At 64.3% G+C, this 20,720-nt stretch overlaps 2 protein-coding genes across 3 annotated transcripts; one reads left to right on the plus strand and one right to left on the minus strand.

The window, feature by feature from the left end:
• The first annotated feature begins 1,322 nt into the window (after positions 1-1,322).
• C1QTNF12 (C1q and TNF related 12) lies at positions 1,323-6,542 on the plus strand. Of its 2 annotated transcripts, XM_008531639.2 has the most exons (8): positions 1,323-1,907; positions 4,145-4,261; positions 4,342-4,453; positions 4,569-4,720; positions 5,309-5,417; positions 5,685-5,775; positions 6,007-6,085; positions 6,314-6,542. In XM_008531639.2, exons 1-8 carry the CDS (start codon positions 1,740-1,742, stop codon positions 6,410-6,412), a joined length of 927 nt encoding a protein of 308 aa, XP_008529861.1. In that variant the 5' UTR covers positions 1,323-1,739; the 3' UTR covers positions 6,413-6,542. The 2 variants fall into 2 exon arrangements, with proteins under 2 accessions (XP_008529861.1, XP_070461548.1); XM_070605447.1 differs by lacking the exons at positions 1,323-1,907; positions 4,145-4,261; positions 4,342-4,453; positions 4,569-4,720 and having other exon boundaries at positions 4,727-5,417; positions 6,007-6,542.
• A 9,576-nt stretch (positions 6,543-16,118) lies between these two features.
• On the minus strand, positions 16,119-20,645 carry B3GALT6 (beta-1,3-galactosyltransferase 6). The gene is made up of 2 exons (XM_008531653.2): positions 19,387-20,645; positions 16,119-17,294 (listed from the first exon to the last, which is right to left on the minus strand). Exon 1 carries the CDS (start codon positions 20,565-20,567, stop codon positions 19,578-19,580), a length of 990 nt encoding a protein of 329 aa, XP_008529875.2. The 5' UTR covers positions 20,568-20,645; the 3' UTR covers positions 16,119-17,294; positions 19,387-19,577.
• Between the last annotated feature and the right edge of the window lie 75 nt (positions 20,646-20,720).

Raw genomic sequence — 20,720 nt, forward strand, 5'->3', positions numbered from 1 at the left:
CCCAGCCTGTGAGGAGGGGTCTGGCAGCTTGGCTGCCTTTCCTGACTCATTGCTGGGCGCAGGTCACTTCTAGGGTTTCAGCTGGGCCGGGCACAAAGGAGTCTTCTTCAGCATGGCCCTCCTTGGGATGCAGGCATCGGGAGCTGGCTCACCATCACACACCAGGGAGCTGAGGTGGCTTCACCAGATCCACCAGGATTCAGCAGAAACAGCCGCTGTTGTCCCTGGAGGTGACCTCTGCCTGAACTAGGAGGAAGACGGGTGTCCTGTGTGGACACTCATATCTTCCCTGTCCAGCTTGTCTTGGGCGGCTCTGCCTGTAGCTGCTGCCTCTGGGCAAGGCCTAGGGCTGAGGTCTCCTGCGTGGCTGGCTCCATCATTCCTGGTGGACATCTGGGAATTGGGGAGGGTCTGGAGGGCTCTTCCTTGCTTCCCCCGGCACCAGTGTACCCCGCTTTCCTTGAGGCTGGACAGCAAGCAGTGGTTCTGACTGTCCTCAGCCTTGGTCCACGCCAGCCAGGGGCCGGCTGGCAATGGGGTTCCCCAGCATGCCTGTAGGGCCTGTTAACTTGACCTGGCCCCAGCCGTCCTGCTGCCTGCAGCCTGGAGGTAGTTAAGAAAGGACCCCAAGTCTCCTTGGGGACCTGCCCACTGTCGCTCAGGTCCAGCTGGAAGGAAACCTCGTGCTCACTCTCCTGGGGCCGATGGCTGTAGAGTGAACCTGCTCATCTGGCAATGCACAGCCACCTGGGGGCTCACCCTTGTGCTGACCTCTGAGGGGATGGACCTGGGACTCCCTTTCCCCTTCTGGCTCAGGACTGTGGGAACCCAGGGGCCCAACTTGGGGAGGGCAGCTCCTCAGGCAGTGAGGGTTGGCCCTATGCCCCAATAAGAGGAGGGGGCAGGACTCCGGAGCAGCCTTGGCCACCTGCCACGCCTTTGCTCAGAGGCCAGCCAGCCCCTCCCCTGCTGGCCACACTTACCCCAGTGAAGAAGCAGCACCTGTGGTCACCCAGGCTGGGGGCCCCAGGGGGTCAGTTGTCCTGTTTCCTGGGTCCTGCCAGACGTGTGGGCACCAGCAGGACCCTGGGGCAGGGCCAGAAGAACCTGGGAGAGCTGAGTGGGGTGGTCCTAGGAAGGGGCTGAGGCAGCTGTGAGCCCCTGATGGACAGTGTCCCCCCTCACCCTGGGAGCTCCCTGGCACCACCCTGGAGGGGCTGAGTGCTGGAGAAGGATTGAGGGATCCTCGTAGCGGTTCCCAGGTTCCGGGAAGGGAAGGGGGTGGGGCTGTTTCCAAGGACCTGGGGGCCTGGGGAGGCGCAGCCCCTCGGGCAGCACAGCGCAGGCTCCTCAGTAGAAGCAGGGTGAACCGTGGTCAGTGGGGTCCCGCCCCGTGCGCGTCCCCGACGGCCTGCGCGCCCGGCCGACGGCCCCCGCCTGCAAGCCCTCCCCCGTGGAGCCCGCGGCTCTGGGGAGGGGGAGGGTTTATCTGGCGGCGGCGCGGGCGGCCAGAGCACTGCGCGCCGAGGCCGGCGAACCAGCGGGGACAGAGCGTGTCCCGTCCGCCCGTCGTGCCGCCGCCCCCCTCGCCTGCGCAGACATGCACCGGCCAGGCGCCCCCCGAGGCCACATCCCCGCGCAAGGGCCCTGAGTGCCGGCTGTGCCACCGCCCCCATGAGCGCGCCTGGGTGCCCCTGCTTGCAGCGCTGAGCCGCCTAGGTCCGGAGCCGCCGGACGCCATGCGCTGGGCCTGGGCCGCGGCCCTGGCCCTCCTCTGGCCGCAGCTCGCGCTCCTCGGGGGCGTCGGGGCTCGACGGGAGTCCAAGAGGCCGCGGCAGCCGGGCCAGCGCACCGAGTCCCCGAACGCCACCGTGTCCAACAGCGAGGGGCTGCCGGCCTCCCCCAAGGTACGTTTGGGTCAGGCGCACGTGGGCTTCCCGGGTCGCCATCCTTCTCCCTGCCTGCTCTGCCCTGCCGTGCTCTCCATGTCCCCTGCCGTGTCTAGGTGGGGTGAGGCTTGGGGCACATCAGCAGCAGCTGGGTAGGAAGCAGCCTTGGCACTCCCCATCCCCTCCACCCCCCACCCTCGACCTGGGATGGGGTTGGGGGAGGGAAGGGGCTCCCCAGCCAGGCTAGTTTAAAGCCCACTGTGTCTGGAAAACCTGCAGCCATTCGATGTAATTGCTAATTCCGGAGGGGTCGAGGAAGCTTGGGCAGCTTGCTTCACACTGCCCTGCAGACCCCCTGCTGGTGCCCTGGCTGCCCCACAACTCCATGAGTAGACTGGACCCTGTGCTTCCTGGAGCACCTTGCCCTGACCCCTCAGTGGGCAGCCAGCACCTCCTGTGGTCTCTGGCATGGGATGTGCTCCCGTGCTTGGAGTCCCTTCAGCCCCAGCCTGCCCCCAGGGTTCCCTCTGAGACAGGAGACCCCTGCACCCACCTCAGCCCTGAGCCTCCACCCTCTTGGGCTGAGGATCTGCTGAGGGGTCTTGGAGCTGACCCTAGAAGTGCACGCCTGGTGGCTTCTTGCAGCTGCTGACCTAGGGGCCTCAGGACTAGGAGGGGAGCAGCAGTTGCTGGGGCAGGCCCCCTGCCAGCCCTCACGCCTTTGATCCTGGCCTCCTGCCTCCCAAGGGCGTCTCCGTGGCGGCCAGCCCGGCTGCTCTCGGCCCACGCGGCCCCATTGGAGCCTGAGGCCCCGTTTTCCAGAGGGGAAGGTTGAGGAGAGGGAGTCCTTGGTCCCAGCCAGCCATAGAAGAGTGAGCTGCCTGCGGGTTCCGGGGCCAGCCAAGAGGGTCTTGACCAATCCCAGCCATTTACCCGGGGAGGGGTCCTTGGTGGTTGTTCCCTGCCCTGCCTGGCCCCCCTGCCCAGGGCTGCCCTCTGGAGCAAGGGCAGGGTGCAGTCTGAGGACAGGCAGGCGGACCTCCATCCAAGGAGGGGCTGTGTGACACATGCCCCAGGACGGCCCTCCCCGGATGTTGGGACCCCTGCCCTTCCTGCCAGGGGTGGGCTCATCCTCCACCTGTCTGCTCCCACAGCCCTTGTCCCCAGATGCCAGTGATGCACTTGGGCCTCCAGGACCCCTGAGTTCCTCAAGTGTGATTAGGGTCATTGGCAGCCAGGGGAACAGGTAGATGGCAGATGTGTGAGGCATCAGGAGACTGACTCCTCCCACCCCCCCAGGATAGAGGACTGTCTGGTCCACTGGGAAGGAGCCCTGGCCTTCCCTGGTCAGGAGGCTGTGCCTGCCCCGGGAGCTCAGATCTCGCTGTGTTTGGGGCTCAGGGCCAACCACTGGAGTGGACCCTGGGCCAGGACCCTTTGGCCTGCCCTGCCTGGGACGGCTCTCTGGGAGCGGCCAGGGCTCTGCTGGCCTCATGACGGTGGTTCTCTCCCAGCCAGGCCACATCTGCTATGCTCTGCCCATTTTATGGGCTTCCTGTTTGAGCCCAGCACAGACTTCGTCAGAGACGGCCAGCTCCCTCCCAGCCCACACCTCTTACTTAGCACCATGTCTCCTCTGACTGGAACTGGGGGTGTTCCAGCCTCTCCTGCCTGCCTGGTACAGAACCTGGGCTTAGGAGGGAGTGGCTAGAGGGCTGAGGGGCACAGTTGAGGCAGCTCTGCCCTGCCCCTCCCGGTCCTTGCTCCAACAGCAAGGTGGGCCGGCTGCTGTGGCCTGGGTCCGAACCTGAGGAGCGGGGCCGGCCAGAGTGCCGAGGCCGCCAGCGCACACACCTGGTTCCCAGCACAGAGCAGGGCCTGTGCCCGCCCCAACCTCGCCTGGTGTCACTCTGGAAACGCTCCTGCCCCGCACCGCCAGTCTCAGCCAGGGCCAAGCCCTGTCTGGACATGTGGGGCTGGCTCGTGCATGCAGGTGTGCCCATCCGTGTGGGAACAGAGTGCCACAGAAGGGGACATGGTTGCGATGACACAGAACCAGAGCCCACGAGGGCCCAAGCCCTGGCCCACCTGTCATCTTGGTTTGAGTCCTCCAGGGGTGGCCCATGGTGCCCTGTTGGCATCTTCCTTTTATCTGCCCAGTGTTGCCCAAGGCTCCCTGCTCTCCACAGGGGCAGCTGGGCAGGACCCACTGGGCCTGGAGGTCAGCCCACTAGCCCTGTCCCTTGTTCCTTCAGCTCCCTGAGGCCTTGGGGCCTGAGTTCTCAGATGCCCACATGACGTGGCTGAACTTCGTCCGGCGGCCGGATGATGGGGTCTCAAAGAAACGATGCCGAGGCCAGAACAAAAAGTTGGTGAGCCCCCAGGTCTGAGCCCAGGGCAGGGGCGGTTGTGGCTCCCCCCGGGATCTTTACTTTCTCCTGCCTCCTTCCAGCGAGGCCTCTCCGGCCCCCCAGGGCCTCCTGGGCCCCCTGGCCCCCCAGGCCCCCCCGGTGCGGAAATCACTCAGGAGGCCCTGCTGAGGGAGTTTCAGGAGATGCTGAAAGGTGAGGCACCTTCACGGCCCCCCGCTCCTCTGGGAGGCTCAAGAGGGTCCCACCTGGGCCCAGGAGGTGACCCCACACTGACCCCAAGCTGCTGCTTCTGCCTGTGTCCCCACAGAAGCCACCGAGCGTCGGTTCTCGGGGCTGCTGGGCCCGTTGCTACCCGAGGGGACAGGCGAGCGGCTGGTGGCCGAGGGCTTCCACTGCCAGCTGAAGGGCCCCATGCGGGTGGACAAGAAGACTCTGGTAGAGCTGCATGACTTCCAGGCTGTGAGTGGATGTGGGGGGTGGGCCTGGCAGGTTGCTGAGGGGCCTGGCAAGCCCTGGTCATCTTGGGAGCATCTGCTGCAGGTCCTCACATACTTAATGGGGTCCAGCTGCGGGGCAAGGTGCTGGGTTGGCCCCCTACAAGTGAGCAGGCCCACAGCCGCCATGGGATGGCCACGCGGCACACGCAGAGCACGGCCCACAGCCACTGTGGGACGACCACGCAGCACATGCAAAGCAGGGCCCACAGCCACCACGGGATGGCCACGTGGCACACGTGCAGTGGGACCCAGGGCAGCCTGGGTCAGGGTGGGAGGTCTTGTGTGCGCCAAGGCTTCGGGTGGTGTCCAGAGTGGCCAGGAAGCAGGGATACCCTCCCCTGTGGGGGCTCTCGGGGCCTTACCCACCCCTTGGGGCCTAAAGCCTGTGCCCGGAGGTCCAGGGATGCAGACACATGGGTCATCCCATTGTCCTGCCCACCAGGGCCTACTTGGGGTTGGGGGCTGTTGGTTGCAGCCTCCTCCCCCAGACTGGGTGTGCAAGATGAGGGTCGAGGCCCTGGAGCCTGGGGTTCACCTGCTGTCCCTCCAGCCTACAGCCCAGGGCGCCTTCCTGCGGGGGTCCGGCCTGAGCCTCGCCTCGGGCCGGTTTACAGCCCCAGTGAGCGCCATTTTCCAGTTCTCTGCCAGCCTGCATGTAGGTGAGTGGGGCTGGGCCAGGGTGTGTGTGGTGGGGTGGGAGCTCGCTCTCCTAGGTAGGCACCCAACCTTGCAGGCCCTGGGCCTGGGTCCTGCTGTAGAGGTGCCCCCTGCTCCAACCCTGGCTCCCACTGGGGACCTGGACAGGGCCTCACGCCACCCTCCTCAGCCCACAGCCACTCCTGGGCCTGAAGCCCCCAGCCCCTGCCTCTGCCCCTCTCTGCCCCGTCCTCCCCAAGGGCTGCTGCAGACCTGGTGTGTCTCTGCAGACCACAGGGAGCTGCAGGGCAGGGGTCAGCTGCGGGCCCGGGACACAGTGCGGGCACTCATCTGCATCGAGTCCCTGTGCCATCGCCACACGTGAGTGGGCTCTCCTGGGCCACCCTGGCACCGGAGGGTCACAGGAGGCATCTTGAGGGGGCAAGGGTGGGTGCCTGAGCATGGACCGTCCTGCCCATGGAGAGGGGAGGGGCTGCCCCATGCACAGAGGCCTGCAGTGGGCACTGGGGTGGGTCATGGGGTCTCTGGGCACCGGGGTCCTGCCCACAGGCCAGCTGTGCCCTCACCCTTGCCCTGCGGTGCCGTGTCCAGGTCCCTGGAGGCCATCTCAGGCCTAGAGAGCAATGGCAGGGTCTTCACGGTGCACGTGCAGGGGCTGCTGGAGCTGCAGGTGAGGCAGGAGGGGTGGCAGGGCAGGAGGGGTCCTGGGCCTCCAAGCCTCCACCTGGATGCTGCCCAGCCCGTCAAGTGGACGGACGTCAGCTATGTGGCCACTCAGGACCCCTGGGCCCTGCATGGCCTGGGGCAGGTGCCACCTGATGGGGCTGGGGCACCATTGCTCCATGAGCTCCCCTTGGGCAGGCCTGTGGGGGGTGACATTCACTGTGAGTGTCTGCAGGCTGGACAGTACACCTCCGTCTTCGTGGACAATGGCTCCGGGGCGGCCCTCACCGTCCAGAGCAGCTCCAGCTTCTCTGGCCTGCTCCTGGGCATGTGAGGGCACCAGCCAGAGCTGAGAGGAGCTGCTGTGAAGAGGACTCTGTGAGGCTGTGGAGGGGCTGCCCGGCCCCCACTCCGCCCCGACCTTTGTTATCTGTGGTCACAGCAATAAAGAGCCCCCAGCCCTCCCTGTTGCCTGGTCATTGCATCATCTTCGTGGAGGTGGAGTTGAGGGCAGGGGCTGGAAGTGCAGCTGTGGAGGGACATGTGGCCTTAGGACTCGCTTTTCAGGCTGCTGGGGTTGGGGGGGTCAGGTGAGTGGGCTTTGCTTTGGACATGGATGTCCTGGCCAAGCGTCCTGGCAGCATGGGTGCAGCCCCTTCAGCCCCTGTGCCGGCTGAATACAAGGACAGATGTCCATCCAGGTCCCTGCTCAGCCCTGCCCACAGCCTGGGGCTGCCCCTCTGCTCACCTGGGGCCTGTCCAGGCTTGGAGGGCAGCAGCCTGGACACCCACGGGGCCAGGGGCCCAGATCTGTGCAGCCTGGGGAACTAGAAGCCCCAGAGGTTGGTGAGCGGACTGTGGCCAGATGCCATGTGCTGTGCACGTCTAGGGTGCAGAGGACATGGTGGTGGGCCCTCGGAAGGGCCTTGCCTGTGGGGCAGGCATGTGGAGCAGACGTGGGCAAGCCACGCACAGGACTGCACACACGTGCAGGCTGCCGGCAGTGTGTGGGAACCGGAGGGCATCCCGGCCTCCCAGGGGTGCCGAGGCACACGTGCCTGTGGGGCTGGGGGAAGGTTGTCCAGGCCCAGGCTGGCAGGCACCTTGCTCTCGCCTCCTTCCCCTTGGCAGCTGCCCCATCAGGCGGGTAAACTCCTCACCCCGAAGACGGGGTCAGAACTGCCCCAGAAGGGCGGCCAAGGCCGTGCCTGCAGGTCCTGCGGATTTGGGGCCCCCTTCCCTGCCCCCATTTTGGCTCCAGGAAACCAGACCAAAGAATGTAAATTGTTCTTAGGCTGTCTGGGCCTCTGCAGAGCTGCTGAGATACCATCGCTGGTTGGCACCCGGGTCCTCGGCAGGCGGCCCCAGCCAGAGCCCTGGCCCCTGACCCCTCCGCAGACGCGGGGGGTGGGGTGGGACCTGGCTCTGCAGCAGCAGGGCCCCGAGATCCTGTTTCCAAGGCTGATCAAGGAAGGGTCCCCTTCATCCTGCAGGTGGGGTCTGCCTGCAGGCTCAGGGGCAGGGGTAGGAGGTGGGGCAAGTGGAGGCTGGCGCCTGAGGGCCATTACCCGGCCCCTCTCCCGGCCCCTGACCCGCCTGAGGGGCCATAGGTGGACCCTCCCTGCAGCTGCTGGGTAATGAGGCAGGAGAACGCTGGTGCCGGGTGGGCGCCGGTCCATGTGGTGGTGGGCGTGGCCGCCGCTGACCTGTCCCCACCTCTCTCGCTGGTCCCCCCAGAGTGGCGTCAGGGGCTGGGGGAGGTCTGTGCTTCCCAGTGGCTAAAGGCGCCGGCCAGGTCCGGGGGCTGTTCAGGCAGCCTGTGAGGGTGGGGCGTGGGTGCTGCACTGGGGTCCCCGAGAAGGCTGGGAAAGGAGGGGCAAGCAGAAGAGGTGGAGGCTTGGGAAGGCGTCACTGGCCCCGCTTCCATTGCAGAGGTCCAGTGTGGGGCCCCCTGGGGCCCCGGTCCAGAGTTCCAGCTTAGTTTGGCTGTAGGCTGCCCAAGGCACAGTCGGTAAGGATGCTGAGGGATGATGGTCAGCACCCAGCCAGACCCTCTCTGCAGTGCCTGGGGCCCCACTGCACCCAGGGGCCTTCCTGACAGTCCTGACACCAGTCAGTCCCCCCAACCCCGCCTGGCCCAGGAGGGGCGGGTCCCACCTGCTCATCCAGAGCTGGTGAAGGGGCTGTGATGACAGAGGTGGAGACCCAGACCCAGAGGTCAGGGCCCAGGGCCCCTCAGGGAGCGACAGATGGGAGACGAGGAGATGAGGAGATGAGAGATGAGGAGAGGAAGGAGCTGGGCCAGCCCGTGGGGCTCACGGTGGGCAGGTGGGCAAGTGGCCAGGGCCGGGGAGGGCCCGCATCCCGGCGCCCGACTCCACCTGCCTCCTGGTCTGTCTTGTATTCCTTCATTTCTGCCCCCTAATCGTAGGTCATTAGCCACTTAGCTGGAATTACCCTGGAATGTGCTGTCTCCAGCTGAGCCCCCAGGGCTGGGGGTGCAGGAGAAAGGAGTGGGGGGGAGCCTGTCGGCGGCGGAGGCTGCTGTAGGAGGGTCCAAGGGCATGAGCTTGGGTGGCCCAGGGTTTAGGCCCCAGGCCCAGACTGGCTCTCAAGGACACAGGCTGGCCCCTCAGTGTTGCCAAGGGGCTAGTGCAAGTGAGGCCCCAAAGGCCCCACCCTGGACCCAGCTGCATCTCCCTCAGTCCCACCATGCTCTGGAGCCTGACCCAAACCGTGGTGTTTATAAAGAACCCCAGGGCCTTGGGAGGCATCTGGAGCCCCCAAGCGGCCCTGGCCCTGTGGTCACACCCACTCAGCCTGAGTAGCCAGGCGGGACTGCTGTTCAGAGCAGGGGCTTCCTGGGGTCCCTGGGGTGGCAGAGCCTGGGAGGTGGGGCTCTTTTCCTTGCCTGGCCTCTCTGGTTCTGGAACTGGGCTTTGGGGTGGTCCAAGCGTCTGGCTAGGGCCAGAGCCAGAATGGCCAGCACGGGCCTGGACAGCCTTGGGTTGACCCCTGACCTTGAGCCCTGCCCTGTAGCAGCAGGAGGTGCCGGGCTGACCTTGGTGACCCCGGCTAGGGCTCACTTCCCAGAACCTCCATCTGACTCTGCCTCCTGCTAGCTGGGGCTGGGGGACCTGCTGTTCTGGGGGCTCCTGGGACAGGATATATTCCTCCTGCACCCCCTGCCCCCTGCTTCCCAAGCCCTGGCCTTGGGGCCGCAGCCTGGCTGCAACTGACCGGCCCCTCCAGGCCCCAAGGCCTGCCCTGGGGCGCTGAGGGTGGCGTGTCTCCGCGTTGGGTCAGAGGCTGCTCCCCCAGCGGCCTTGGCGTGTGTCCAGTTAGAGTGCAGACAGGGTGTGGGCGTCCAGCTGGGGAGTCCTCCCCAGGTGGGAGAAGCCACCAGCTCAGCAGCTGGGGGCCACCTGGCTCTGCTCACCGTGGTCCCCTCTGGGGGCTGTGAGATGGGACAGGGTAGGGGCGAGGCTTGCAGAGGAGGGCCGCCCGCCTGGCCTGGGCCTGGGGTATGTGGCGGTGTGTGCACCTTGGGGTGTGGCTGAGACAGACTGGCCCTTGGTGGCAGGGCCTTTGGGTCTGAGTTCGCCCCCCTCAGGTTGGGCCTGGACTGGGAGGGGGTCTACCCTAAGGGCCCCATGGTCTGCCTGTCCCCAGCTGGGCCCCTCCCTGCCCACCTGGGAGGTTCTCACACCCGGACCAGATGTCCTGACTCCTGTGACCTCGGCCAAGGACCAGAGTGGCCTGGGGGCCTGGGAAGCCTCGGGGGGAAGTGTCTGTGCTCCTCTCTCAGTCTGCATGTACCTGGGCTCCCTGTGCTGACCCCGTGCTGACTCTGCATGTCCTCGGGTGGCTGATGGTGTGTCTGACTCTGGTGTGGCCAGCTGCATGCGTGCTCCTGGCATGTGTGTGACGTGTGTCCCCTCTGTCTCTGCTCTGAGACCAGGGGTTTCTTTGCTGAGCTGGAATCACTGGGGCCCTCGGGAGCAAAACACAGGGCAGGTGGCTGGAGTCACCGGCTGGCCAGTTGCCGAGCTTAAGAGCAGCCGTGGTCAGGGTCCTTGGCGTGAGGGAGACCCGCTGGTGTTGGTCCAACCAGGGAGCCTGTTATGCTGGACGGTTGGGCTGGTGGCCACAAAACTGCTGGACCTCGGGGTGGGGAAGTGCTGCTGCCTGCGGCCTTGAGCTGGACTCTGACAGCCATTGATTCTGCATGATGGGGCAAAGGAGAGGGGTCCCAGCCCCTGTCCTGAGGCCGAAGCTGCCTGGGGGACAGAAGGGAGCCTTGTCTTGTCTGAGGCCTCTAACCTGTGCACAGAGCGCTCACCTAGGCCCAGGCTGTGGCCAGGAGGCCCTCACAAGACTGGAGCTGGGGGCACGGGGGTGCTGCGTCCTGGGGCCTTTGCTCACTGACCGGGCTTGGCCAGTGTGCCCTCTGGGCTGAGTTCAGGCTGCTCCGAGCTCTGCATGACCTCAGGGCCCTGCCGCAGGGTCAATGAGGTGCTGGATCTCCAGCTCCGGGCACCTGAGCTGACCCAGGAGATGAGGCCTCCAGCAGCCTGGGGTCTCCCGAAGCTGGCCCCTGGAGCCGGGTCGAGGCGGGCTGGGAGTCAGGAACACATCCCTGACCTGTGCCTGTGCCTGTGCTGCCATCGGCATGTCTGCCCGCCTGCATGTCTGATGCCAGAGTGGGGCTCGGGGACAAAGGGCCTTTGTTCAGGAGGGTTTGGGGTGCAGCTCCCCGCTCTGGGGCAGTGACTCATGGGTTCCTCTGCTGTGATAACATCAGTTTTGCAACAGCCGGTGTGTCACACACACCCAGGGCGGTGGCGAGGGCAGGAGGCACCCCCACCTGTGCCCGCGGTCCCTCCAGGCTACTCTGTTGGAACCTGGGTGTGTGCGGGAGTGGCCGCGAGAACAGGAGTAAACAGGAAGGGGCGTCGCAGAGCCAAGTCAGACTCCACCGCTGAAGTGAACTCTTGAGAAGCAGCCCCTCAGCCCCCCTGCAGTCCCCGGCCCACCTCCTGGCTGGACCCCAGCCCCCTGCTGCAGCCCCGCAGCCACCCTGCTGCAGCAGTGCCCATACCAGGCTCTGTGGGAGGCCCTCATGGCAGGCTGCACCCAGGCCAGACTGGAGGAGGCACTTCCCGGCAACCGCTGTGGAGGCTGCCTGGTGGCTCTTCGGGGGCCAGAGAGCAGGGTGGGGGCCTGTCTGGGGACTTGGTCGGAGGGCTGGACATTTGAGCCTGGCTCTGGCCACCCACCGGTCACTCCCTGTGCGGGGTGAGGTGGGCGTCTGTGGCAGGGGGCAGGGGCCCCTCGGGGCTGCCGAGACCCTCAGACGCCACCAGATGGAGGGGCGGGCTGGTTTCCTTCTCCTCGGGTCACCAGGCTGGGTCAGGCCCTGGGTCAGCAGAAGGCGGGAGCTGGACGAGGGCCTCCCTGGGCTCCTGTCCCGCTGGCCCGGCCATGGAGGCTCAGTGTTTACTCTGGAGGATGGAGCCGACCACTGTCTGGGCTCCCACAGCCACCCTCTGCAGCCCTGGCTTCTCCCCAGCCTCCAGCACCACCCAGTGCCACAACTAGCCGAGCCCTGCCTGCGGGGCCCGGCTGGCCGGCAGCCAGGGCCCTGGGGCCACGTGCAGACAAAGTGCAGGGACCTGGGGCCAGGGTGATGGGGGCACCTGGGCGGAGGCCTCTCTGGACACCACCTGTGCAAGTGGGCTCAGGTGTGTGTGGGGAGGGCCCCTGACCATCCTGCCGAGTGGCCAGCCCAGCGGCTGCCCCTTGCTGACCTCCCTACCCCCAGTGCCCAGGCCTCCAGGTCCGGTTGCCCACCCAGCTACCAGAGCCCCCCTTCCCAGGTCGGGGGTGTGTGCTCTGGGGTAGCATTCATCTCCAGGCTCAAGCGGAGACCCCTCTATGGAGACCCTTGACTCTCATCACTTCCTGGGCTCTCATTGCAAGATGGCCCAGGGCAGCCCTCAAGTCAGTGTCAAGGGGGAGGCACTCACCCCCACCCTTAGCTTCTGCCAAGGCTGGGTCTCCTGGGAGCAGCTTGGGCAGACTTACCCCTCCTGAGGCTCAATTCTCCTTCCAGGACCTCACCAGTCTTTGGGCAAGGACCCCAGGCACCTGCTTGTGCCCAGACTCAGGGTCACACCTCTGCCCACTCTTCTGACCTGGGCGACTGAGGTGGGCATCCAGAGTAGGACCACACAACTCTGGGACCTCCCAGAGCGGGTCCCCCTGGCCCAGGGCTGAGGGTTCCTGGGGTGCTGCCCCAGCCTCACAGGAACTGCTAATCTTCCCTGATTTCCCTCATTTCCCATGTCCCGTTCCGGGGGCCCTTGTGGGTCCAGGAGACAGCCAGGCGCGAAGAGGGTCCCTGCTGCATCGATGGAGAACCCCCTGGCTTTGCCCACCTCGGTCATCGGCCTTCTCTGTGACTCCCGCAGACCAAGGCGCTGGTCAGAGTGAGGTGCTTGAGCTGCAGTCCATGGGTCACCCACTGAGGCTGTGTTGTAGGTCTTGCTGGGTGCTGAGGCCAGAGTGGAGGCCTGAGGCTGGCCAGGAGGCAGACAGCAGAGGCCCACTCGGGTGGGCCTGGGTGTCTCCCCCACCAACCCGGGCCCTCTCCTCTCTCAGCTCCCACTCTCTTCCCCCTGCCAGCCCTCCTTGGGCCACTTAACCACATGCCACCTCCAAACAGACCTCAGGTGGGGGAGGCTCAGGGTCCTTGGGAGGAAGGGGCGGGATGGGCTTTCAAAGACACCAGCAGAAGAGGGTCCTGGGGCATGCTGGGGGCAGGGGCACGTGCAGCCCCAGGATGCAGGGTGTGATGGGTTGTTCAGTTTGCTTTGGGTGACCTCTGAAGTGGTCAACGCAGTAAGGTGGTGGTGGTGGTGGGGGGGCGGTCACCTGGCTGCAGTGTGGCCTGGGGTGGCGGTAGTGCTGGGACTTCTGCATGAGGCTTGAGGGTCTGAGAGTGGGGGATGGGGGGTGGGGAGCCAGCAGCACCATCCACAAACGGGTGGGGTCGGGAAGAGCTGGGATGGGGGCTGAGTGCCCAAGAAAGACAGTTGTGGGGGGTGGAGGGAGAAGAGGGAGGAGCTGGGGGGAAGCTGGGGGGCAGTGGAGAGAAGATGCGCATTTCTACAGGAGCAGACGGAAGGGGAGGCCTGAGGGGTCCCCAAGCTGGCAGTGAGCCCACCCTGGCCCTGAAGAAAGGGGGGTGGGTGCCCACAGAGGCCAGACGACAGGTGAAGGTGACAAGGCTTTGGGGAGGGTCCTCTGGGTGGGGCTGGGAGGGGACCTCCAGGGAGACCACGGGGTCTCAGAACAAGCAGCCCCACAGAGGTTGGACTGCGACCCCATGGGAGCCCCATGTTTGCTCCGAGGCCAGGACTGGGGGGATGGACAGATGGGCAGCGGTGGTGTCAGGACAGACACGGGGACCCTTTCACCCGCTCCCTGGACTCAACGTGAGAGAGATGTCAGCTCAACCCAGAGCATGCTTATTAGGAAGAAAATCAACACAAGCCCCTGGAACAGGGTGCAGGCATCAAGGAGCAAATTTGAGGTCACTCTCTTCACTGGGCTGCCCGTGCCCCAGGCAGGCTCTCCATGGTTCTTCTGGAGGCCCTGGGCACCTGGCCTGCCTTAGGTCTGTTTGTGGCCAGCTGTCATGTGCTCCCTGGGGCCCCAGACGGCGAAAGTCAGTGGCCTTACCGTGTGGACAGAGTGCCTGGGGCAGGTGGGGCCCCAGGGAGGAGTGCTGGCCGCCCTGGTCAGACCCTGTGGATTCTAGACTGAGACGGAGCCAGGGAGAGATGGTGACCCAGACAGCGGGGATGTGAGCCAGGCCTGATGATAGAAGGAGGGTGGGGGCTGGGCAGCACCGTGGGCTGTGGAAACGCCTGGATGCGTGGCCTGCCTGGGACAGCAGGGTCTGTGCTCAGCCTTGGGAGGCAGAGAAGAAGGTTGGGTGCAGCCAGTGGCTGAGGGGCCTGTGATGCACAGCGAGTACCCCCAGAGCTGGGAGGAGCCAAGTGAAGGTGGGCACTGGGAGCTGTGCAAGACTCCTCAGGCTGCGGGAGCAAAGAGCAATAAACGGGGGTTCAACGCAACAAGTTTACCCTCACAGTTCCGGAGGCCAGGAGCTGAGATGGAGGGCTGGGCAGGGTTGTGCTGCTGAGACCTGGGTGAGCCCTCCTGTCCCTTCCCAGCCTCCGGGGGCAGCCATACGTCTCTTGCCTGGCGGCCATGTCACTCCAACCTCTGCTTCCGTTGCCACGTGGCCTTCTCCTCTGTGGGTCCCTGTCCCCTCTTCTTAGAAGGACAGCAGTAACGTTGGAGTATGGCCCATTCAAACGACTCATCTTGCCTCAAGGACGTCTGTGGGGATCCTGTTTCCTACTAAGGCCACATGCACGTGTCCTGGGGATGAGGACTTCAGCACATCTTTTTGGGGGCACAGTTCAACTCACAGCAGGGCCCTCAGATTGTGACCACAGCACGGCCCCCACCAGGTGGGTGGGCGGAGGGAGACCTTGACAAAGTTCTGGGGGATGGTGGACAGGTCCCAGGAGGACCCAGACACAAGCAGCACTTTGCATCCAGTGGCTGCAACCGGGGAGACCAGGGCAGCCACCCAGGCCCGTCTGGAGGGACCCAGGGTTGGCCCTGAGCCGGAGCCATGGCTTCAGGGCCTGGCAGCTCTGCCTACTGGCTCATGTCTCCCCAGCGGATGGGCCCAGCAGGCGGACAGGTGAGGGGCTCCTGGCTCCTGGGCTGATCTGACTCCTGGGCCGTGTGCTGGGCAGGGAGGGCAAGGGTGTGGCACAGGCCTGGGGACAGCCAGGTACACAGGTGAAAGGCAGGGACAGTGAGAGACCACAAGGCAGCAGTCAGCAGGTGATGTGGATGGGCTGCCCCAAGAAGGTGACTTCAAGTGAATAAAGGGACAGTGGAGGCCCGAGGCAGGGAACATGTGCCAGATGGCCAGCAAGTGAGCCTGATGTGGAGGGCAAAGGAGGCTGCAGCCAGGAGCAGGGGAGAGGGGCCTGAGGGTGGGGAAGTGATTGGGGGACAGGCAGCAGGCCTGAGAAGGGCTGTGAGCACAGGTGTGATGGCTCAGGCCGCTGGGTGCCCTGCTCACCCCTCCTGCTCTCAGCGCCAGGCTGGGCTGGTCCTGGGTCCCCTGCAGCTCATTGCTCCATGGCTTGGCTGGGGGTGGTGAAGTGGGGGCAGAGGCAGATCCACTGCCCCACCCTGACGATGTCACCAACTTGGGGGCCTCTTGATGGCCTTCTCTCTCACTCCATGGATGCAGCAGGGTGCTATGGCCACAGCTCAGTGCTCAGAGAAACAGAGCCCCCCAGCCATTGAAACTGGAGGGGTCTTTGAATCTGAACGTTTCTATTTTTATCATGTGCACACGGAAGCCCAGAGGCCAGAGGACCTTCCCAAGGTCAGAACTTACTGGCTAAACCTAGTATACACAGCAACATTGGGGGGCAGAGGAGCGAAAACCCTACCCCCTGTTTGGGGGGGATCAGGGGCTGGCCCCTTGTGTACAGGGACAAGAGGGGCAGCCAGTGGGCTGGCTCCTCCCCAGTTCTGAGCTGCACACCAGCCTGTGCTACAGGGCCTGGAAAGGCCTGGAAGCCCCCAGCGTGTGAGGGTGGGGCACGCCTCCTCCAGGCTCACTTGAGGCAGTGAGGCCTCACTCCCTTCTGTCCCATGGTCTCCAGCAGGTGCATGTCCTGGCAAACCCCCAAACTGTGGCCCCCAGGTTCTCCCCAGCCCCTAGCTTGTCCCTGGTCCTTCTTGGGTCTTGCCAACTCTGCCACACCAAGCGGACCCCAGCTTTGGGGGTGGGGGGGCCAGGAGGGTGGTGGGGAGGTCTTGGCTCAGACCTGGGGTGGGGGTGGGGGACGACAGGACAATGGCAGGTGCAGCACTGGCCCCCCGCAGGAGCCATGCACCCTGCCCTCGGCACACGTGTGTGGTGAACATTCCCCTTCCTGGTGCTGGGCCATCCTGGGCCCCAGGTTCCTATTTTATTAGAATTAGTGACGTGATATATACTTTTAAATTGAACTTTCTGAGATAACTGTAAATTCACATGCGGTTGTGAGAAACAGTACAGGGAAATCGTGTACCCCTCTCCCAGGCTCCCCCAATGGTAGAGTCTCGAAAAACTGTAGGATGACATCACCACCGGGAAACCAACATTCAGGCTTCAGGCAAGATCCCGAGTTCCCACCCACTTGAGTACCCACCCCACTTCCCTTCCCGCTCCTCCTGGACCAGCAGCACTCATCTGTCCTCTGTCTCTACAACTCTGTCGTCCAAGGACGTCACAGAAACGGAAGCAGCATGTAATATTTTGGGACTGGCTTTTCTTGCTCAGCATCATTCTCTGGAGATTCATCCTGGCTGCTGAGGGTGTTTTTGAAGTTCCTCGTTTTCTAGCTCTGCGACCTTGGCCAGGGCACCGTCTCTTGTGCCTCAGTCTCCTCCAGTTGTTGGAAAACGAAGGGGCTGTTTCCAGGGCTGAGGCAGGCGGCTGGCACATCATCCTGGTTCTCTGACAGCCTGCCTTCTCTCTCCACGAGGCCGTGGTGGGGGAGCGGCAGGACCAGGGCCCCTGGAGAGGGCCCTGCACAGGGGAGCTGTGTACCTCTCAGATGAGGCCTGCTGCCCACGCCCAGGCCTGCCCGGGCGCCCCGCTCAGGGGTCTGATAGCCGTGTATGGAGACACCACTTCGGTTGGAGAAGAGTTGGTTGTTCTGTCTCCTAAATTCCCTCATAAAAGCCGGTTTGGTGGCCTGACTTCCCCATCTCTCAGGGCCTGCAGTCTCCTGATCCTAGGCTCCCCCCACAGTCTACAGGGTGCATGTGTGCCCACGTGGTGCTGGGCAGGGATCTGGGGGTCCAGCCCTCGGCTCCAATCCCGGCTCTGCCACTGGCCACTCAGCAGGTCGCCCGGTCTCTCTGAGCACCTTCTCGTCTGAAACAGAGATGTGCACACAACTCATCTGATGATCCCGAGGCTCAGAAGAGACGTCCCAGGTCAAAAATGGTTGGCAAGAGGAATCAGCATTCCTGGGGAACCTGTCCCCCCACTGGTGGGCACGGCCCTGCTGGGTCCACCCTGGTGTTCCCAAACTGGGGTCGTCTCATGAATCCAGGTCCTGTGAACAAGACATTCGCAGGGGCAGTCAGGCCTGGCAGGGCGGTCAGAAAGCTCACACTCACCTTGGAACCAGAGCTGTGTCAGACCTCCAGACCTCCATGGACCAGCTCCCGCCTTCCAAAGGTGGTACAGTTGCATTTAGGCTACCAACCACAAGACCAGCCCCTTCTTTCCAGGTTGAGACCCCAAGTTCCAGTCTTCAAACAAGAATAACCCAAACCTGGTGCTGCGGACCGACTGTGTCCCCCAAATTCAGACTGAAGCCCTGACCCCCAGTGTGACAGTATTTGGAGGCGAGGCCTTCAGGAGGAATTAGGGTTAGAGGAGGTGGTGAGGGTGGGGCCCGGCGATGGGATCAGTGTGCTTGTAAGAAGACACCACAGAGCTTGCTCTGAACTTAGGCCAGCTCTGGGCCACGAGGACACAGAGGGAAATGCGGCCGTCTACACACCAGGAGGCCTCACAGAACCTACCCCTGCTGCCACCCCGAGCTCACTTCCAGCCTCCAGAACCGTGGGAAACAGGTCGGCTGCAGAAGCTGCCAGCCTGTAGGATTTCGTTGTGGTGTCTGAGCTGACACCTGCTCTAACGCCCACAGCCTGAGACGCAAAAGAATGGCAATGAGAACACAAGCCAGAGCTTTGTCCCTGCTCACACCGCCCTGAAGTGGGCTAGGGAGACCGCGGGGGCAGCCCGTTGCGCAGAAAGAAGAGCCGGGTCAGACCCCAGATAAAGACGTGCGGTCTCCACACGGACTGCTGGCTGCGAGGCTCGCGGTTGTCCTGGAGCCACTTCTGCTACCTCTGCAGTCACCGTGGCTCTCACCCCACGTCTAACAGGGAAGAAAGGAAACCCTGACCTTCTGAGGAATGTTAGAGGTGATTGGTCAGGGGTGCACACGCATGCTTTCTGTCTCCAAAACGACACGCCAAGCCAGCAAAGCGTGTTTTCTTAAGACAGAATTTGGGAAGCCTCATCAACACTTCCAAGGGTTCCGAGTCCTGGAACTCGAGCCCAGAGTCAAAAGTAACAGGCGCACGTGTGACAAACACTTGCCCCGCGTCGCCTCGAGGAAGCCTTAAAAGGGAAGTCTTTTCAGAGAGAAACAGTGCAACCGACTTAGGCGTGAACTGAAAGAAGTGGAAGTTTTGAAGCCCTCCCACGTTCCAGCACACATGCAGTAGCGGGTCTACCACTCTGGCTGTAAAAACAGATTAAGCCACAAATTCCAAGTTCTGATAGAAAAGTCTTCTGTTAAATAATTGAAAAAATACTGAGACTCACACAGTCCCACAAATTTACAACAATTATAAATAAATCACAGGCAACTGCTGAATTACATTTACCACAAATTCACTCTAGGGCCACACACAGACCAAAATGCCTACAAGTAGTTAACATAAAACACAGTTAAGTCTTAGACTTGACACATGACAAATGACGCCCACCTGAGACGTGAAAAAATGGAACCTAACTAAACAAAGGAACAGTAATTTTGAGAAAAGCCGTTGGATTGCAAGACAGATGGCCTGCGGCACGCCAGGGCCTGCAGGTCAGTTTACAGCAGCCACAGCTCTCGGCGCAGGGAGACTTCCCAAGTGGACGGTCAGCACGGCAGACGTGGGATGTGACACAGTCCTCACCCCAGATCAAGTCAGGATTCTTTTGGGTCCGATTCTACAAGTGTCTGTGAGCTCCAGCCTCTTGCTCCTTGCCCCCACCTTGGAACAGGACAGCAAGTGGACAGGCCGGGGTGGCTGCAAGCCCCTGCAGACTTGGGAGGCTCTGCCTGCCATCACCCCAAAGCTGGGCATGTTGCCAGTCCAGGCAAACGAAGGCTGAAATCCAGACAGGACATTTCTACCTAGCCATGATGCACTGCCATGGCAAGCCCCAGGGGTCTCCCAGGCTCAGAAGAAGATGCTCTTGAGTGAGCCCACATGTATGGCCACTGAGGTGCACAGCCCTGGACCCAGACTGGAGCTGGGACCCAGGATTTGGCCACTGCCACTTGGCATCTGCCCAAAAGCTCCACCAGTCACTGGACAAACCAGATCCCTTCCAGGGCTGGATTCATCCCAGATAACTACCTGGAACCTGTCGGCTTCGCCAGTGGAACGCCAGTAGGAGGCTACCTCAGCTGGCGCCCCACAGGCCCCCAAGTGACTCTCACTGCAGCGGCCACCTCCCGAGGCGTCTGTCCTGGCCTCTCCTCCAGCGCCGGCGTGCGGTGCGCAGAGCAGCTGCGGTGCCCTCGGAGCCCCGGGTGAGGGGGCTGCGCTCAAGGGATGCCCTCCTTCCTCTGGCAGCACTGAGAGGGCGGCGCGGACCAGTCGTAGACGTAGGAGAGACGCAGCTGCACCTCCTGCCTGCACAGGCGGCCCTCGCGCGTCAGCGTCTGGTGCTTCTCCAGCATGTCCTGCAGGCTCTGCTTGTGCGTCACCAGGTACTGGTTGCTGCAGCCGCGGGACTTGTACTCGGTGTCGAAGCGCGGGTCGTGCTCGCGCTGCACGTCCACTGGTGCGAGCCAGGCGCCCAGCGACACGTCCTCGCTGTGCCACGCGCGCAGATACTCGCGGCTGATGCGCAGGTAGTGCACCAGGTCGGCCGAGAGCACGTAGCCGCCCCCCAGCGCGTAGGGCAAGTAGTAGTCGCACAGCTGCCAGGCGGCCTCGCGCCAGCGGCCCCCGGGCTTGACGCGCCCGCGGCCCGAGAAAAAGCCCCAGTAGAGGCGGCGGCGGCGCGCGGGGTCGCGGGCACGCAGCTCGGCCACCAGCGCGTCCAGCCGTGCGAACGAGTCGTCGTCCGCCTTGAGCACGAACTCGAAGGCCACGTGCTCGTCCAGCCAGGCCAGCATGGCCAGCACCTTGGCCGTAAGGTTCTCGTAGGCGTCGCGCAGCGCGGGCAGCAGCAGCAGGTCGCCGTGCCGTGCCTGCTCGCGCTCCAGGGCGCGCCGCTCCTCGGCGCCCAGGCCGTCCGTGCCCACGGCGAAGCGCGCCCACACGTCGCCCGGGCCGCCGCGCCGCGCCGCCGCCAGCCACGTGCCGCGGACCACGCTGCGCCGCTCGGCAGCCCGCGGCGCGCTGGCCACCAGCACGGCCAGGAAGGCGGCGGCGCGCGCGGGCCCGGCGGGCAGGACGCCGCGGCCGGGCGGCGGGCGGGGGCCCTCGGCCGCGCAGCGCGCCAGGTAGAGCAGCGCGGCGCCGCAGAGCGCCAGGCCGCTCAGGCCCAGCGCCGTCCGGTGCCGCCACGCGCGCCGCAGCAGCTTCATGACCCGGCCGGCGGCGTCGCACGCCCGGGGCTGGGGGACTGGACGGCAGCGGCGGGGGCGGCGGCGCGGCAGCGGGCCGGCCTGGGGTCACGTGGCCCTGCGCACGCTTCTCATTGGGCGCCCTGGGGCCACGTGCACTCGCACGCGTTTATC

This window comes from Equus przewalskii, chromosome 2 (genome assembly GCF_037783145.1).
Source record: "Equus przewalskii isolate Varuska chromosome 2, EquPr2, whole genome shotgun sequence".
In the NCBI taxonomy this organism is placed as follows: domain Eukaryota; kingdom Metazoa; phylum Chordata; class Mammalia; order Perissodactyla; family Equidae; genus Equus; species Equus przewalskii.